At 45.0% G+C, this 15,515-nt stretch overlaps 1 protein-coding gene across 1 annotated transcript; it reads right to left on the reverse strand.

The window, feature by feature from the left end:
• Window positions 1-641: 641 nt before the first annotated feature.
• LOC142295653 (microtubule-associated serine/threonine-protein kinase 1-like) lies at window positions 642-8,688 on the reverse strand. Its single transcript, XM_075338754.1, has 16 exons — window positions 8,401-8,688; window positions 7,357-7,458; window positions 6,818-6,911; window positions 6,449-6,519; window positions 5,988-6,073; window positions 5,442-5,650; window positions 4,829-4,967; window positions 4,601-4,733; window positions 4,294-4,459; window positions 4,038-4,139; window positions 3,665-3,787; window positions 3,416-3,519; window positions 2,566-3,338; window positions 2,164-2,252; window positions 1,243-1,332; window positions 642-1,023 (listed from the first exon to the last, which is right to left on the reverse strand). The coding sequence occupies exons 1-16, from the start codon at window positions 8,626-8,628 to the stop codon at window positions 890-892; spliced, it is 2,643 nt and encodes an 880-aa protein (XP_075194869.1). The 5' UTR covers window positions 8,629-8,688; the 3' UTR covers window positions 642-889.
• Between the last annotated feature and the right edge of the window lie 6,827 nt (window positions 8,689-15,515).

Genomic DNA, 15,515 nt, shown 5'->3' on the forward strand with positions numbered 1-15,515 from the left:
CACTCCTGTTTGGAGAGCAGCAGGCCATGCCGGGTGATGCAGTGCGAGACGCGTGTGAGTTACATGTGAGTCACTCGCAAGTGTGACTCTGGCCTAAAATTCTGCAGCAGCTGATGTGTGTATCATGAGGTTATACAACAGCTGGGGTGTGTATGATGAGGTTCTGCGGCACCTGAGGTGTGTACGATGAGGGTCTGCAACAGCTGGGACTGACGGTGACCAGGGGATGCAGTGAATATGTATGAGGGTTAATGAGCAGACCCGGATGTGGTGTTACACCCGTGTGGGAGACTCGGTAAGTATAACGCTCCTGCTTTATTCTTTATTTTCTTTCTTTTTCGTTTATTTTTTTAATTATTTGGGTGGCTGAATCCGAACAGTTACACACAGTTCACTGAGAACTCCATTTTGGCGCTGTGTACACGTAATTTAGGAATAACAGAATCTCTGGTCATCACACCACTTCTGGCCCGAGTGTAGAGGATTAATGGGAGACAAAGAACCAATCTTCTCCTGTTTGGTGTCCAACCCATCAGACATTTATGACATGTATAGTATTGATATGCCATTAATGCCAGTAATAATCAATTAAATTTAAAAGGCAATTAATTAATTTTAAATTTTTATTCTCTTTTGGGGGGCTCACAATGTAAATTCCCTATCAGTATATCTTTGGAGTGTGGGAGGAAACCGGAGAACCCGGAGGAAACCCACGCAAACACGGGGAGAACATACAAACTCCTTGCAGATGTTGTCCTTTGAACGCAGGACCCCAGCGCTGCAAGACTGCAGTGCTAACCACTGAGCCACCGTGCCGCCCATAGATGGTACAAGTTCTTCCATACAAGCACAGCATTGATGGTGTTTGTGCTGTAGTTTCTTCAGGGCGCTAGATGTAGGGATCTTCTGAGATGACTATGGAGCCATGCTGACAGCAGGAAAAAATGCAGCTCTCTCTGACTGCGCGAGCAGCCCTGGATAATCTACGCCGGCAGGATGATATAATCCGGCGGAAGATAGAACCTGTGAGAAGAAATTAAAAACTGGTGTAAGTAATGGGACTCCATATTAAAGGATAGTACAGTGGTGTCACTGTGACCGGACGGTAGAGGAACCTTCTCCATACACAGGTGTGGGATCATCGTCAGCCATCATACATGTGACAATCCCACCACTGATCACATCTGCTCCACATGAATTCTCACTGACATCACACAACATGGAGCTTATGGTCACACTTACCTCGCCTTCTCTCCCCCTCTTCTACTGTCTCTGTTTTTTGCTGTTTTCTCAGTTTTAGAGCGGATCTTCTTCCCGCCTGAACTGGAAATTCTAATCAAAAAGTTAGAAAAATGTTGATTATAAATTCCTAAAAGATTAGATTTGTATCTTCATAGAGTTATGTGACCTGATTACTATGGATCTATCACTATTCTGTGTGCCGCCATGTGGTGTCTCTCCAAAGATCTATGTCCACTTATTAATATGACATTTCTTGCAGCAGGACAAAGTGTTATTATATAATCAGTTACATAAACCTTCAGTGTAGCTTTATAGAGGACTCATCACAACATCAAAAGTTTCCAGGATTCACCTTTCCTTTATTCCCGCTGCTCCCCTCAGTATGATGTCTTTTGTTATCAGTTGCAGAGATATGGGCCTTTATTATTTTGTGCTCATTTTATGGCGTTTACCATGGGGCGTGGCTCATAGTTTAATAATGCAGAGAAGCCGAAGACAAGCCCCCAAAGAATCCTGTGAGCCACACCCCATTGGAGACACCATAAAATTTTGCATTAAATATAAAGGCCCAATAACTCTGGAAAGTATGGGGGATTTATAAAAAAAAATAAAAACTCAATGTTCAGGGGGGCAATGGGAATAAAGTAAGTAATTTCTTGATCCTTCATGTGCAGATTCACATTATACTTTTGGATTATAGGCTAAGGACAACATCTGCAAAGAGTTTGTATGTTCTCCCCGTATAATCCGTGGGTGTCCTCCAGGTTCTCCAGTTTCCTCCCACTCTACGAAGACATACTGATAGGGAATGTAGATTGGGAGCCCCAATGGGGACAGTGATGATCATGTCTGTAAGGCACTGTGGAATTAATAGCTATATAAGAGAGTAGATAATAGGGTGATCTATAAATCTGTACATACCTGAGACGGAAGGCGAGGATGCCGCAATGTTATTAACAGGTAAACACTGACTCTCCCCATCAGATTTGGAAAGTGAAGATTCCTTCTGTCTGTTGGGTAGAAAAAAAGTCAACTAAATTACAAGTAAAAACAATATAGGAGGACGAGCACCTGCCTGTAAGGCCAATTAGGACAATACGGAAGAGATTCCCCACTCAGGACCCCATTCTACCAAAAATAATGGACTCAACTAGTAATATTGTATTTAACTGGAAATGAATGGCTGGTCTCTGTTATTGTAGTGTTCTCACAATCCAGGACTACAGAGATCAGCAATCATGGGGCGGTGGATGCTGGATTTAGATTTGTGTTACTCGTCTCATGTAAATCACATAATAATAATTGTAATAATACATTACTCACATGTCTGAGGGTTTTTCGCTGTTTTCTAGGGAACACCCTGGAGGTGACACAGGCTCTTCTTTGGTCATCCTCTCAGTATTGGTTATGGAGCCCCCTGGAGGTGACACAAGCTCTTCTTTGGTCATCCTCTCAGTATTGGTTATGGAACCGCCTGGAGGGGACACAGGCTCTTCTTTGGTCATCCTCTCAGTATTGGTTATGGAACCTCCTGGAGGGGACACAGGCTCTTCTTTGGTCATCCTCTCAGTATTGGTTATGGAACCCCCTGGAGGTGACACAGGCTCTTTGGTCATCCTCTCAGTATTGGTTATGGAACCCACTGGAGGTGACACAGGCTCTTCTTTGGTCATCCTCTCAGTATTGGTTATTGAACACCCTGGAGGTGACACAGGCTCTTCATTGGTCATCCTCCCAGTATTGGTTATGGAACCCCCTGGAGGTGACACAGGCTCTTCTTTGGTCATCCTCTCAGTATTGGTTATGGAACCCCCCAGAGGTGACACAGGCTCTTCTTTGGCCATCCTCTCAGTATTGGTTATGGAACCCCCTGGAGGTGACATAGGCTCTTCTTTGGTCATCCACTCAGTATTGGTTATGGAACCCCCTGGAGGTGATACAGGCTCTTCTTTGGTCATCCTCTCAGTATTGGTTATGGAACCCCCTGGAGGTGATACAGGCTTTTCTTTGGCCATCCTCTCAGTATTGGTTATGGAACCCCCTGGAGGTGACACAGGATCTTCATTGGTCATCCTCTCAGTATTGGTGATATGTAGCTAAAATATAAAATAGATTTAATTTAAAACTTTTTTATAACTATAGGTTTCACATATTTTATTGGCCACTTACTTACTTTACAAAACCTTGGATAAGGTGATACAAAATTGTAAGGACACTCATTGTCCTCACTCGTGTCCTCCTCATCTGAATCCACATGTATGTTTTTAAAACAGCAAGCTGCAAAGTAACGTGTTATTTGAGATTGTTAGAATAAGACTCGGTCAGACAGTCACTATGTTATCATGATGGGAGCTGATTGTTACATGACATGAAAGACAAGACACACAGCCGTTTTCTACGGAGGACGTCTCATGTTACTTACTGTCAAAGTGGCGGGTGTCCAGATCTGACATTAAAATAGGTACGAATAGGGGTTTCTGACTTAGCAGATTGTCAAAGTCCAAGTCCCGCAGGAATGGATGCATCTTGATCTCATTTGCCCCTCCTGGAAAAGGAAGACAAGAAGGAAAATAACAGTCATTGTCAGAGACACTTCTCTATATCTGTACAGTTTATGTTATTCTGATCTGAAGATACAACAGAGCCAGACATGAAGGAAATGTAGTGATAGTATGAAGAATGGGGAATGGACAAGTAGGTGGAGTAGAGACCCTCAGTGCTGATCCTCATGGACACGGTCATTTGTCTGGTCACTGAGGTGTAATAAAACATTATTAATACTATTATAATATTACCTGTCCCAAGTCGATGTGCAGGATTTTTTTGGAGCAGCGCAATGATCAATTCTATAGCTCTTTGTGGTGGACAGTATTTATTAAATGTCCAAGGTATGTCAGCTGTTATATAAAAAGCAAGTATTACAGAAAATAAAACATCTGCATTTATTTTCATGAAAAAAACATTTTTCTGAACAAAAATAGAAACTTCGGCAGAGAGCAAATCATAGCAAATAACAGAGACATCACATAGCATTCAGATTACTTTACTTACCATAGACGATCCTGTGTACAATCTCCATCTGGTTTGCCCCAGTAAATGGTTCATGTCCAAAAACGAATGTGTATAGAATGATCCCTAATGACCACCAGTCAACAGGTCTTCCGTATCCTTTCATTAGGAGGACTTCTGGGGCAATGTAGGCAGTGGTGCCAGCCGTCTGGAAACAAACAGAAGAGATGATGATCAATAAATATCATTGCAACAAATAACATCAAAGGAAACGTCTAAATGAGAAATGATCAGAAAAGGAGAAAGAGAAGAGATCTGTAAAGTACAAGATCCTGTAAGTAAAGCCGACCTCTTTATCACGGAACTCTCTGATGATGTCCTTAGTTCGAGCCTTGTAGACGTTGGATGTTGGTCTCATGACGCCGAGTTTTGAAAGCCCAAAATCCGTGACTTTAATATGTCCTGTAGCTGTTATCAGGAGGCTGTGAATGAAAAGATGGAGTCAGTAATAACTCATAGACTCTATATAACAAACTGTAACTTTCTTCCCCGTCATTATAATACAGGGGTCACTTACTTGTCAGGCTTCAGGTCTCTGTGCACCACACCATGGCTATGCAGATATTCCACAGCGACAACTGTTTCTGCAATGTACAACTGGGCCGCGGTGGCAGGAAAAGCACCCCTGTTCCTTAGGAGACTTCCACAGTCTCCTCCTACACGAGAAAGCAAATATCACACGTGAGGGTTTGTTACAATGTAAATTACACATGATGAGGGTGAATGAGAAATAATCAGAGATATTAGAACAGGAAATCATATAGAGAGAGATAAACTGTATAATGCACAGCGTATATTGTATACTACAGAGTTACCCTATACACAGAGATAGAGCCCGGCCTCATCTACAAGCCTCATGTATTTCTCTGTGAAATTTCCATCTATAAAAACTGCTCAAATATAAACAAGTTATGCTTTTATCCTTAGCAGAAATTGCTGCCATGCTCAGTCAGGACATACGCCCGAGGATTTCACAGAGATCAATGATTTTTCAAGCATCTTGGTAATAGATACCTTATAGTAAATGCTGTGTGGACTGTAATCGCCCATGTGGTCACAATCTGGGTATATATAAGGTGCTCGGATTAAGCAGACGTGGGCAGTATATAGATACAATGGATGTGTCTCACCTGGTGCATACTCCATCACCATACAAACATGTCTTCTAGTAGTAAAAGAGCAGAACATGGAGACCACAAATGGACAATCCGCAATTGCTGAGATGTCCCGCTCCAGAAAGGCTTGTTCAAGACTCCATCTATCATTCAGGTTCTGCTTGTCCATTTTCTTCATGGCGCAGATCTGCTTTGTGGCTTTATGGCGCACTAAGTGGACGGCACTGGAGAAGAGGAAAATCCATGATTAATTATCAATTGTTACTAATAATCTGTCTATAGACCTCATCAAATGCTCTTCTGTACTAATGGTTAATACTAGATGTGAAACCATTTCTAGAAATCTGTATCTACAAATACATAAACTAACACTCCATAAATGATCACCTTTGGTAGGTCCTCATCCACAATCCATCCCATCTGTCCTGAATAGTAACAGATGTGGACAGTGAAGTGGACTCATAATTTCTGTATGAGAACATTACATGAGCAGGACACAGAGACATAGGCATCATCATAATAAGCCCTGGGAAATAAATATTATATCAAAGCAAAGCTCACCCAAAACCTCCAAAGCTGATCAGTTTGATCGGATCAAAGTCGCTCTTAGAAGGATTTTTCATCACATTTAAGGATCCACTCACGGCCTAAAAATTAATAAGACATTATATTAGGTCATAGAAACTGCAGAAAAATAAAATCTCCAGATGCAGGAACATCTCCCTTTTATATTATGTCCTTCTGATTACACTGCAGCAGATGTAGAGGACGTGATACAAGCCGGACCCTCCACAGACGCTCTTATATTAAAGGGTTGTATCCTCCATATACATATATTATTGTACTGCAGGGGGTGATGAGTGACATCACACAGATGAGGCAGGAGAAATGCCATCATGACATATAATAGGTCTGATCTACATGAAGAACAGAGACATTCCATTGTCATATGGGATACAATATGGGACGTGTAATTTGTACCCCGTCATCTGATGATATACAGATGTCCCTCTGATACTTACACTGGCAGATTCGTGGACGATCTCTGGTGTCTCACATATTCCACATTCAGTATTTGCCGGCACAGTTATTCCTAAAATAATGATAAATAATGAAGAGACGTCATGTAATAGTCTATATGAATAGATGAGTGTGACTGCTCAAGATCTGATTGAATCCCCAACAATGATATGATCCTGGACCCATGAGCCTTTTATTATTTTTTTAACCTGAGAGGTGAGGAGCAGAATTATATGACCCCCTCCATTATAGTCTATAGGGAGTTCTTGAGCAGCTACCGGTCTCATACAGAGGATGCAGAGTAAATGTACATATTCTCTGCCGTTCTCTATTACTTGATTTTGAATGTAAAATATTGGTGACCAGCTTACCTTCTATCATATCAGTATTAAGCCCCTGCTGACTGGTATCACAGTCAGGGCTATTTAGGTGTTGCCTCTCTTCGGAGTCACCTTTTGATGTTTCCTGATGGATACAATATATACAATTAATATTACATTTCAGAAATACTAAATTTCCGTATATATAAGGCAGGAAGGACTAAACCTGGATTTAGTTAATAATTTGAGTGTGGGATGAACTATACCCAGCCGCTCCCTCTAAATGTACATTAATATATAATGGTCTTGTATATACAACTGTTCTGTAATAACTTCTCAGAACTGCAGCATTTATAAGAAGGAAGATTGTGATGACCGAGCGAGACAGAAGCATAATACAAATGCCACACCGCTGAGTACAGACTGCCATCACAGATAGAACCGCAGAGGCAGGCTGTCATACTATCCTGTGTCTGCCTGGAGCCAAAAAGGAGAATGCGACCATCATAAGTCTGACCTTCTGCTACATGAGTGGAAATCTGGAGATCAGACAACAATGATATGAGATATAGAAGATGATGGATCCTTACCTGATGCTCCAGTGGGCACAATGGGTACTCTAGTATCATCAGGACATTTTCGGCCATTAGTTTAATAAAGGCCAATTCTCCACTTTGGGATTTTTCTTCAGCCTATAGAGATGAAAATAAACAAGAAAATCATGAGTGAAAGTCAGAATGGAGGAGGCCATTTATGTCACCATCTTACTCCTATCTGCACTAAAATGCTTATATTGGGATCTGATGAGGGATCCGGTAGTTGTAAACCATTAAATCTCCTCGTATATCCTCCATACCCAGTGTATGTACATAAGACACATGACTGCTAACTAATTAAGAATTAGACTCTACAAGAAGCGCACTGGTACAAGGAGTAAGGTAATAATATTCCACATTAATACCCCCAATCCCCACAAGACCTTGGCCCCACTAGTTATATTGGGATGGAACTGAAGTCGCTATTCCCTCCACAATAACTTCAGCAGATTCTGATTATATTTCCATAAGTTATACAGGAAAATCTCACCGCCTGTGTGATATCACAGTTATCAGACTGTCGTGGAGAATAATGTTCTCAGGTCATTTTTCTGCATAATAAAAGCATTAAAAACAAAAACAGAATTGCGTTTTTGTTACCATTTCATCACACTTGAAATGTTATTCCCGTTTTTCAGTACATTGTATGGTGAACAGAATAGAGTCGTTCAGAGCTTCAACTCTTCTTGCAAATAAAACAACAAGAAGCCCTCATATGTCTATGTCCATAGAAGAATAACTAATTTTTGGCTCTTGAAAGAAAGTGATGGAAAAATGGGAGCAGAAAAGCGAAAAATTCACTTGTTCTTAAAGAGTTAACCAATCCTATTCCACCACAATCAGAACTTTCCCACCCCTAATTCAATTACCCCTTTAAATCCCACCCTCTCCCTTCTCATGTAGCCTGTGTGCCCTATTTTGGCTCTTCAGCTATTCTTATCAGAGTACTTGTTACATATTAGACTTACATTTTTATTCCTTAATTACTGTCTATTATTACTATTTATATAAGATGTGTGCAGATTGTCTGCTATTTACCTCTTGTACTGATGTCCTGATGTTCTGCTGTAAATGCTCAAGATATTCTGAGCTAATTCGACCATGTTTGTATTTGGTCAGGCAGTCTCTCACTAGGTTCAGAACCAGCCGGTAAGTGAAGCTGAGGACGCCACAGGGTAGTAGTAGCACATAGTCAGGGACATAGATGTTAAGAATCCGCTGGAGTAGTGCTAACTTATGAAGTTTATCTGGAGAAATTCCAGACATTTCATCAAGTAAAATGCAAAGCGCGATCTGTATATGAAGAGCTATATAGCTTATCACTAACAGCAATGACCACAAGTGTCAAAGTGAGAATTAGAATGTAATCACTGGAATAAGTAGGGATTCTTAATTGTGATGTCATAATGGAACCCCGAGTTCTATTCTTAAAGGGGTATCGTACCTTATAAGGAAGTTGCTTAGCAACCCTTAACGAGGCAACAAGATAGCTGACCATTAGTACCAGATGCAAGCATGGAGGACACAGCTATGGGGGCTTTATATTTGATCACAGGGTATTTTTATGTTGTAAGATAAATTATTTATATCTGTTATATACAATAAAAGTTATAGTGTTTTGTATTAGTAAGAAATTCATTACTGTGGGATAACCGAGTATCATCTGGTGCACATCTATTATGGGTTCACAAATATTGTGCAGTTTTTAACAATAGTAGATTTTAATTCTTATCAATAAAAGCTATATTTTAGTCACATAGTAATTCTTTCTTTTCCCTCCCATTTATAATATATGACTTCTCCTAGTGGTGTACACTTATGTGCATACATTTATAGAAAATAGCTCATAGAATAATTAAAGGGGTATTCCCATCTCTAGTCTCCTATCCCAATATATAGTATGTGGTATAATAATAATATTAGTAAATACCTCCAATTAGAAATGTAGTATAGTTCTCCTGATATAGCCATGTCTCTTACCTCATGTGCAGTTTAGGTCTTCATGGTTACATCCACTCAGGTAGTAACAGTTAGTTATGTATTTAATTGCTTGTGGTCGTAACCATGAATATCTAAGCTACTACCATTCCTGCACATGAGGGAAGAGAAATGACCTTATCAAGAAAACTATACTACATTTCTAATTGGAGTTATTTGCTAATATTTCTGTTATTATGCTGAGTATGTGGAGGTGGCATTGAGCTATAGCTTGTTTGTTCAAACGTGATAAGAATATCTGTGTATATAAATAATCAAAATATAGATGTAGTTGCATAATAATCTGTCTGTCTATGTAGCCATCGCATAGACCCATAATATAATTCTAAGCTGTATAGTCCTGAAGGAGTTAACCAAAGATATTGAAGCCAGAATGTGAAGCTGCAAAAGTGTTACCAGTAATGTTCACACAGAAAGAATGTACAAGAAACAAACTGCGCTGTGAGAAATTAAGGAGTAAAAGTACTCCCTGTTTACCTTCAAGGTTAGAGAGGCAACTTGTATAATTGGGTGTCTTCCAATACACAAATTCAGTTGTTGATGACGCTGGCTCAAGGAGAACATGTCTGTGTTCATTGTCTTATACATTGATATATCGGCACTGGTATACAGCTAATACGACACCGTCCCTGGATATCCCAAACGGAGACTCCATTAGCAGTTTTCACCCAAATTCCTTCCTTGACAAGTACATATTGGGATAGGATCTTGGAGATGAGAACACCCCTTTATCTGTCACTTTGTGTCCTATATGGACACATTTCTTGATGACAATTGCGAAATATATTGTTGAGACCAAAATAATTTTAACTTCTTAATAATGAATGACAGACATAGAACGCCATGAGCAGGTGTCAGTACCAGCATTATGACATTCTATGTCCAACATGGATTATAACTGTCACTGTATAAAAACTCACAGCAGCGGAAGAGATGAGGGACCCATTTCATTGGTCCCCGCTCTCTGATCACTGTGATTGCATAGTGATTGTATCTATACAGCTATGGCAAAAATTAAGAGACCACTGCAAAATTGTCAGTTTTTTTGATTTTTCTCTTTATAGGTATATTTTTGAATTAAATGTAAATTGTTCTTTAATTCTACAAATTACTGACAACATCTCCAAATTTCCAAGCAAAAAATTTTGTATTTATTTTCTGAAAATAAAAAATGGTAAAAAAAAACTCCAAAAAAATACATTGCTTTCAGACATCAAATAATAAAAAAAAACAAGTTCATAATCATTTAGGAACAACAATACTAATGTTTTAACTCAGGACGGGTTCATAAATCAATATTTTGTTGAATAACCATGATTTTTATTCACAGCTGTGAGGTAAATCCGGAGATATGACGATAAATCATGATATTCAAGTTATGTCAGGAAGCCCTCTCCTGGTGTCACCCCCCCTTTCCTTCACACAACTTGTTTAGCAACCCATCCCATGGCCATCTCCTGTGATATGGAAATTAGGTGATGTGGGAACAAAGGACACAGGATGACTCCCTGCCGTCACCCTGTAACAAGAGTTGTATCTCATTATAAGGCTCTGGAACTAGCCAGACAGAACGACTCCAGTAAAAAATGGTTCATATCTCGCAAGCCATATTTCCGATAAATATGGCAACCATAAAAATGGTGTCTCCGCATGCGGACGATGCTGGCACACCCTTTTTATGGGAGCGGGAGCTTGGGAAATACCCCAGGCGTGATATCAGCCAATGGGGAACTAGTAGACAAGTCATGAAACCTCTCATTCTGTAGCTAAATTCATAGCTGTCACAATGAGAGCATTGGCGTCCGCCTACGACGCTCCCAGGCCAAGTTATGGCCATATTCCATGTTGTGGATTTTGTCCATAACTCCAGCCAGGGGTGGAGCAGTGCTCCCTCTGAGGTCACGAAGGTAGGAGGGGACCTGGATTTGCCCAGGTTGATAACCCTACTTCGGCCATTTTCCAGGGTTTTTTCGCTGGGGGTCACGTGTAGGAAACATCTGTGGGAGTTCCTGGAAACCTGGTCTACAGTGCCCCCCTGTGGCCAGACGCACAAGGTAACTGATTGAATTGCATGCCTGTTTGTAACCCATGCTTTGCTTGTAACTGTACTCTGACATATGTATATTCTGTAGATTCCCTATTGTATATATTGTAGTTTCTAGTGTGCGTTAGGCTGATTAAATTATATAATTAATCTTGGGCTGTTCTGTTATCTCGATCTTGAATCCCACGTCTGTGTGTTCGGCTAATAGTTACCGTAAATCGGTTGGTGGCAGCGAGTTTGTGCCAAGGATTATTGTGGGGAGGCCAGTGAGATTCGGGGAGGTTTTATATATTCCGCCCGCGGAGGTCGGGGGAATATATACCCTACTCTCACCGGGGACCCTTCAATAATCGGCATAAGTAGTATAGCGGCCTCCTTGCTTATCGTCGGGCAATTCCATAATTGGCCTGACTATAAGAGGGGCGCTAGAGAGCGCATCACGTGCTCTGTCTGTCGGTCGGGAGGTATAAAGGAGGGGTGACCCCCCACTTGTTACACCCCGATTGTGACGTACTGGTAGCCAGCGCGGGGGATTTCTGAGTGACCCCCCCGGTGGTTCGTGACATATTGGTGGCATAGCGGTGGGATCGAGATAATAGTGTGTGTGAGTGTGAGACCCATACTCCCAGACACTAAAGACTGCCTGCAGCAGCTGTGGCTGCTGGGGTCTTCAGACTAGCTCAACACTAGAGTGTCAGAGTGCAGATACTGTAAGGTGTGTGGAGGCATCAGGTGTCAGTTCTGTGTCAGTGACCAAAAGTCTGCAAGAATGGCTGATGGCACCAGGAGCAGAGCTAGGCAACTGGCCAATGCTAAAGCAGGAGCCGAAGAGAGGGAGGACGGTGCTGTGGACAGTAATGAGGAGGTTGCCCACGAGTCCTCCAGGAGCTCGACGCCAGAAAACAGCTCTGCAGAGGACATTGCACAACCTAGCAATTATGGACAAGATGAGGAGCAGCTCACCCAAGGGTCCTCAACGAGCCAGATGCCAGCCCTCCGCTCTGCAATGGACAGTGAAGCACCAGGCTCCGCAGCGGGCCGCAGATCACCACGTGCCATTCCACCGAGCCTGGGAGGCTCGGATAGCCTTCTTCAAATGGCTATGGCCCTTCTCCAGGCTGGAGACCGGGATACCTACGAGATACTCATGGCCGAGCGTGAGCGGCAAGCAGTGCGTGAGGCTGCGGAGCGGCAAGCAGCACGTGAAGAGCGCCAGGCAGAGCGTGACTACCAGCTGCAGCTAGCTCAGCTCCGGCCCTCATCAGCCACACGTGACCTTCAAGACACCAAACTTCCAAAGGTCCGTGTTGAGGACTTCCCAGTGCTGGAGAAGGATGGAGACTTGGACTCTTTCCTGACTGCTTTTGAACGGACTTGCTTGCAGCACCATCTGGACAAGGACCAGTGGGCCAAATACCTGACCCCCCGTTTAAGGGGTAAGGCCCTGGATATCCTTGGGGACTTGCCTGCTGAGGCAGATCAGGGCTACGACACCATCAAGCGGGCCCTGATCCAACAGTACAACCTCACTCCAGAGTCCTACCGCAAGAAGTTCCGGAGCCTACAGAAGGGACCAAAGGACTCCTGGGCTGACCACAGGCGGGCACTTGCCCGAGCTGCCGACCACTGGACCCAAGGCCTGCAGCTTTCCACCGGACCGGAGATCCTGGACTTGTTCATCACGGAGCAACTCTTGTGGAACTGCCCTGAGGATCTCCGCCAGTTCATCCGAGACCAGAAGCCAAAGGGGTCCACGGCTACAGCTGCCCTGGCCGATGACTACACCAACAATCGGGCTCCTGAAGCCAGGAGAGCAGCCACCAGCAGCACCTGGAGAGGGGGTAAGATGAATTCTGCGACTGCCCCACCTGCCCCTAGACTGCAGGGGGTGTCCCCCTCAACTCCCCTCTCCAGGCCCGTGGCAGAACCAAGACGGTGCCACCAGTGCAACCTACCTGGACACTTCAAGGCCATGTGCCCTCAGCGTCCCAAGGCCCCGGCTCCGTCCCCGTCCCAAGGGCCGCCCAAGGTGTATTGTGTGGGTGGGGGTGGTGGTAGGTCCCTGGACAGCTTCCAACCTGTCACCGTCGGCCGGTCTGTGACCATGGGACTGCGAGACAGCGCCTCGGAGGTGACTCTGGTGCGGCCTGAGATGGTGTCCCCCCAAGACTTGATCCCTGGAAAAACCCTCGCTGTCTCCGGGATTGGAGGCATTGACCCGGCGCTGCCTGTTGCTGACATTTATGTGGACTGGGGCGCAGGGCGAGGGGTGAGGGAGGTGGGGGTAACTGATCGGATCCCTGCAAACGTGCTACTTGGGACAGATTTGGGGCAGATAACCTCCCAGTTTGGGCCCCCCCCAAGGGCTGAACCTTCAGCCCGTACTGACATGACTCCTAACAATGTTAATGTGTTATCTATGAATGATGTGAGAGAGGGGGGAGTGAACTCTGATATTTCTGCTTGCACAGACACCATAGACACACACCCAGCTGCAGCTGTGACAGGGGAGGGGGTCAGAGAAAGGTGTGACAATGCCTCTACAAGTAACCAGCCAGTGAGCTGGGATCTGTTGCCCTCTGCAGGGATAAGCAGAGAGCAGGGTGCTGCAGGGGGAGGACCAGTGTGTGGGGTGGGGGCTACCACAGCAAATGTGGGGTCCCCAGAGATTTCACAGCGGGGTTCTGTTGCTGCAGGAGGGGAACAGGCAGGTGAGATTGGGGCCGGTCCAGGAGCGGAAGTGCTCCCAGGTAAGATCTCGGTGCATGGTTCCCCCACAACCGGGGTGTCAGGAAGCCAGGTAGGTCTGCCTGAACCGGCGACTTGGTCAGGAACGGAGGAGGAGCAGGCACGACCCACGGTCGCAGCGGCTGTGGCCGCTGTCACCCGCAGTGGGAGTGCTGGAAGCCAAGGGGCCTCCCGGAGGTCCGATAGCTCTTCCCCTTCTGACCAAGTGGCAGCCGAGTCAGGCGGAGGCCAGGACACAGGTCCCGGGGTACTAACCGAAGATGTGACAGTCTCGTCGATTCTGGCCACATCTAGTCAGGGGTTTCAGGCAGCGTTAGAAGCTGACGACAGCCTGAAAGCTCTTAAGGAGCAGGCGGCACAGCCTCCCTCGGACTCGGACCCGGAGCGAGTGGTCTGGGACCAAGGACGGCTGTACCGGGCCACGGTCCAGCAGGGTTCACCGGAGGCGTGGCCCAGGGACCGACAGTTGGTGGTACCCTATCCGTTCCGGACGGAGTTGTTGCGGATCGCACATGAGATTCCGATGGCCGGACACCTAGGGATTGCTAAGACCAAGGCCAGGTTAAACCAGCATTTCTACTGGCCAAAAATGGGGGCCGATGTGGCTGCCTACTGCCGTTCGTGTGAAACCTGTCAGAGAGTGGGGAAGGCGGGGCCACGCCCCAAAGCCCCACTGGTATCTCTGCCCATCATCGATGAGCCTTTCAGGAGGGTGGCTGTGGATCTGGTCGGCCCGCTGGCCATCCCCAGCAGCTCCGGGAAACGCTTCATACTGACGGTAGTGGACTATGCCACCCGGTACCCAGAAGCAGTGGCCTTGTCGTCCATTCGGGCTGACAAGGTGGCCACCGCATTGCTGGAGATTTTCTCCCGAGTGGGTTTTCCCCAGGAAATGCTCACTGACCGGGGGACCCAATTCATGTCCCAGCTGATGGAGGCCCTCTGTAAGCAAGTCCAGGTGCGACATCTGGTGGCCAGCCCGTACCATCCACAGACTAATGGCCTGTGCGAGCGGTTCAATGGCACCTTAAAGCAGATGCTTAAGATGTTGGTCGACTCCCATGGGCGTGACTGGGAGCGGTATCTCCCACACCTGTTATTTGCTTACCGGGAGGTTCCACAGGCCTCAACAGGATTCTCACCGTTTGAGCTCCTGTACGGGCGACGTGTGCGGGGCCCCCTGGCTCTGGTGAAAGAGGCTTGGGAAGGGGATTTGGCCACCCCTGGAGTGTCGGTTATCGAGTATGTCATGCGCTTCCGGGACAAAATGCAGGCCTTGACGCAACTGGTACACGACAATATGGCTCAAGCCCAGGCCGATCAGAAGCGTTGGTACGACCAGAACGCTTGTGAGAGGACCTAC

The sequence above is a fragment of the Anomaloglossus baeobatrachus genome, chromosome 3 (genome assembly GCF_048569485.1).
Source record: "Anomaloglossus baeobatrachus isolate aAnoBae1 chromosome 3, aAnoBae1.hap1, whole genome shotgun sequence".
NCBI lineage: Eukaryota > Metazoa > Chordata > Amphibia > Anura > Aromobatidae > Anomaloglossus > Anomaloglossus baeobatrachus.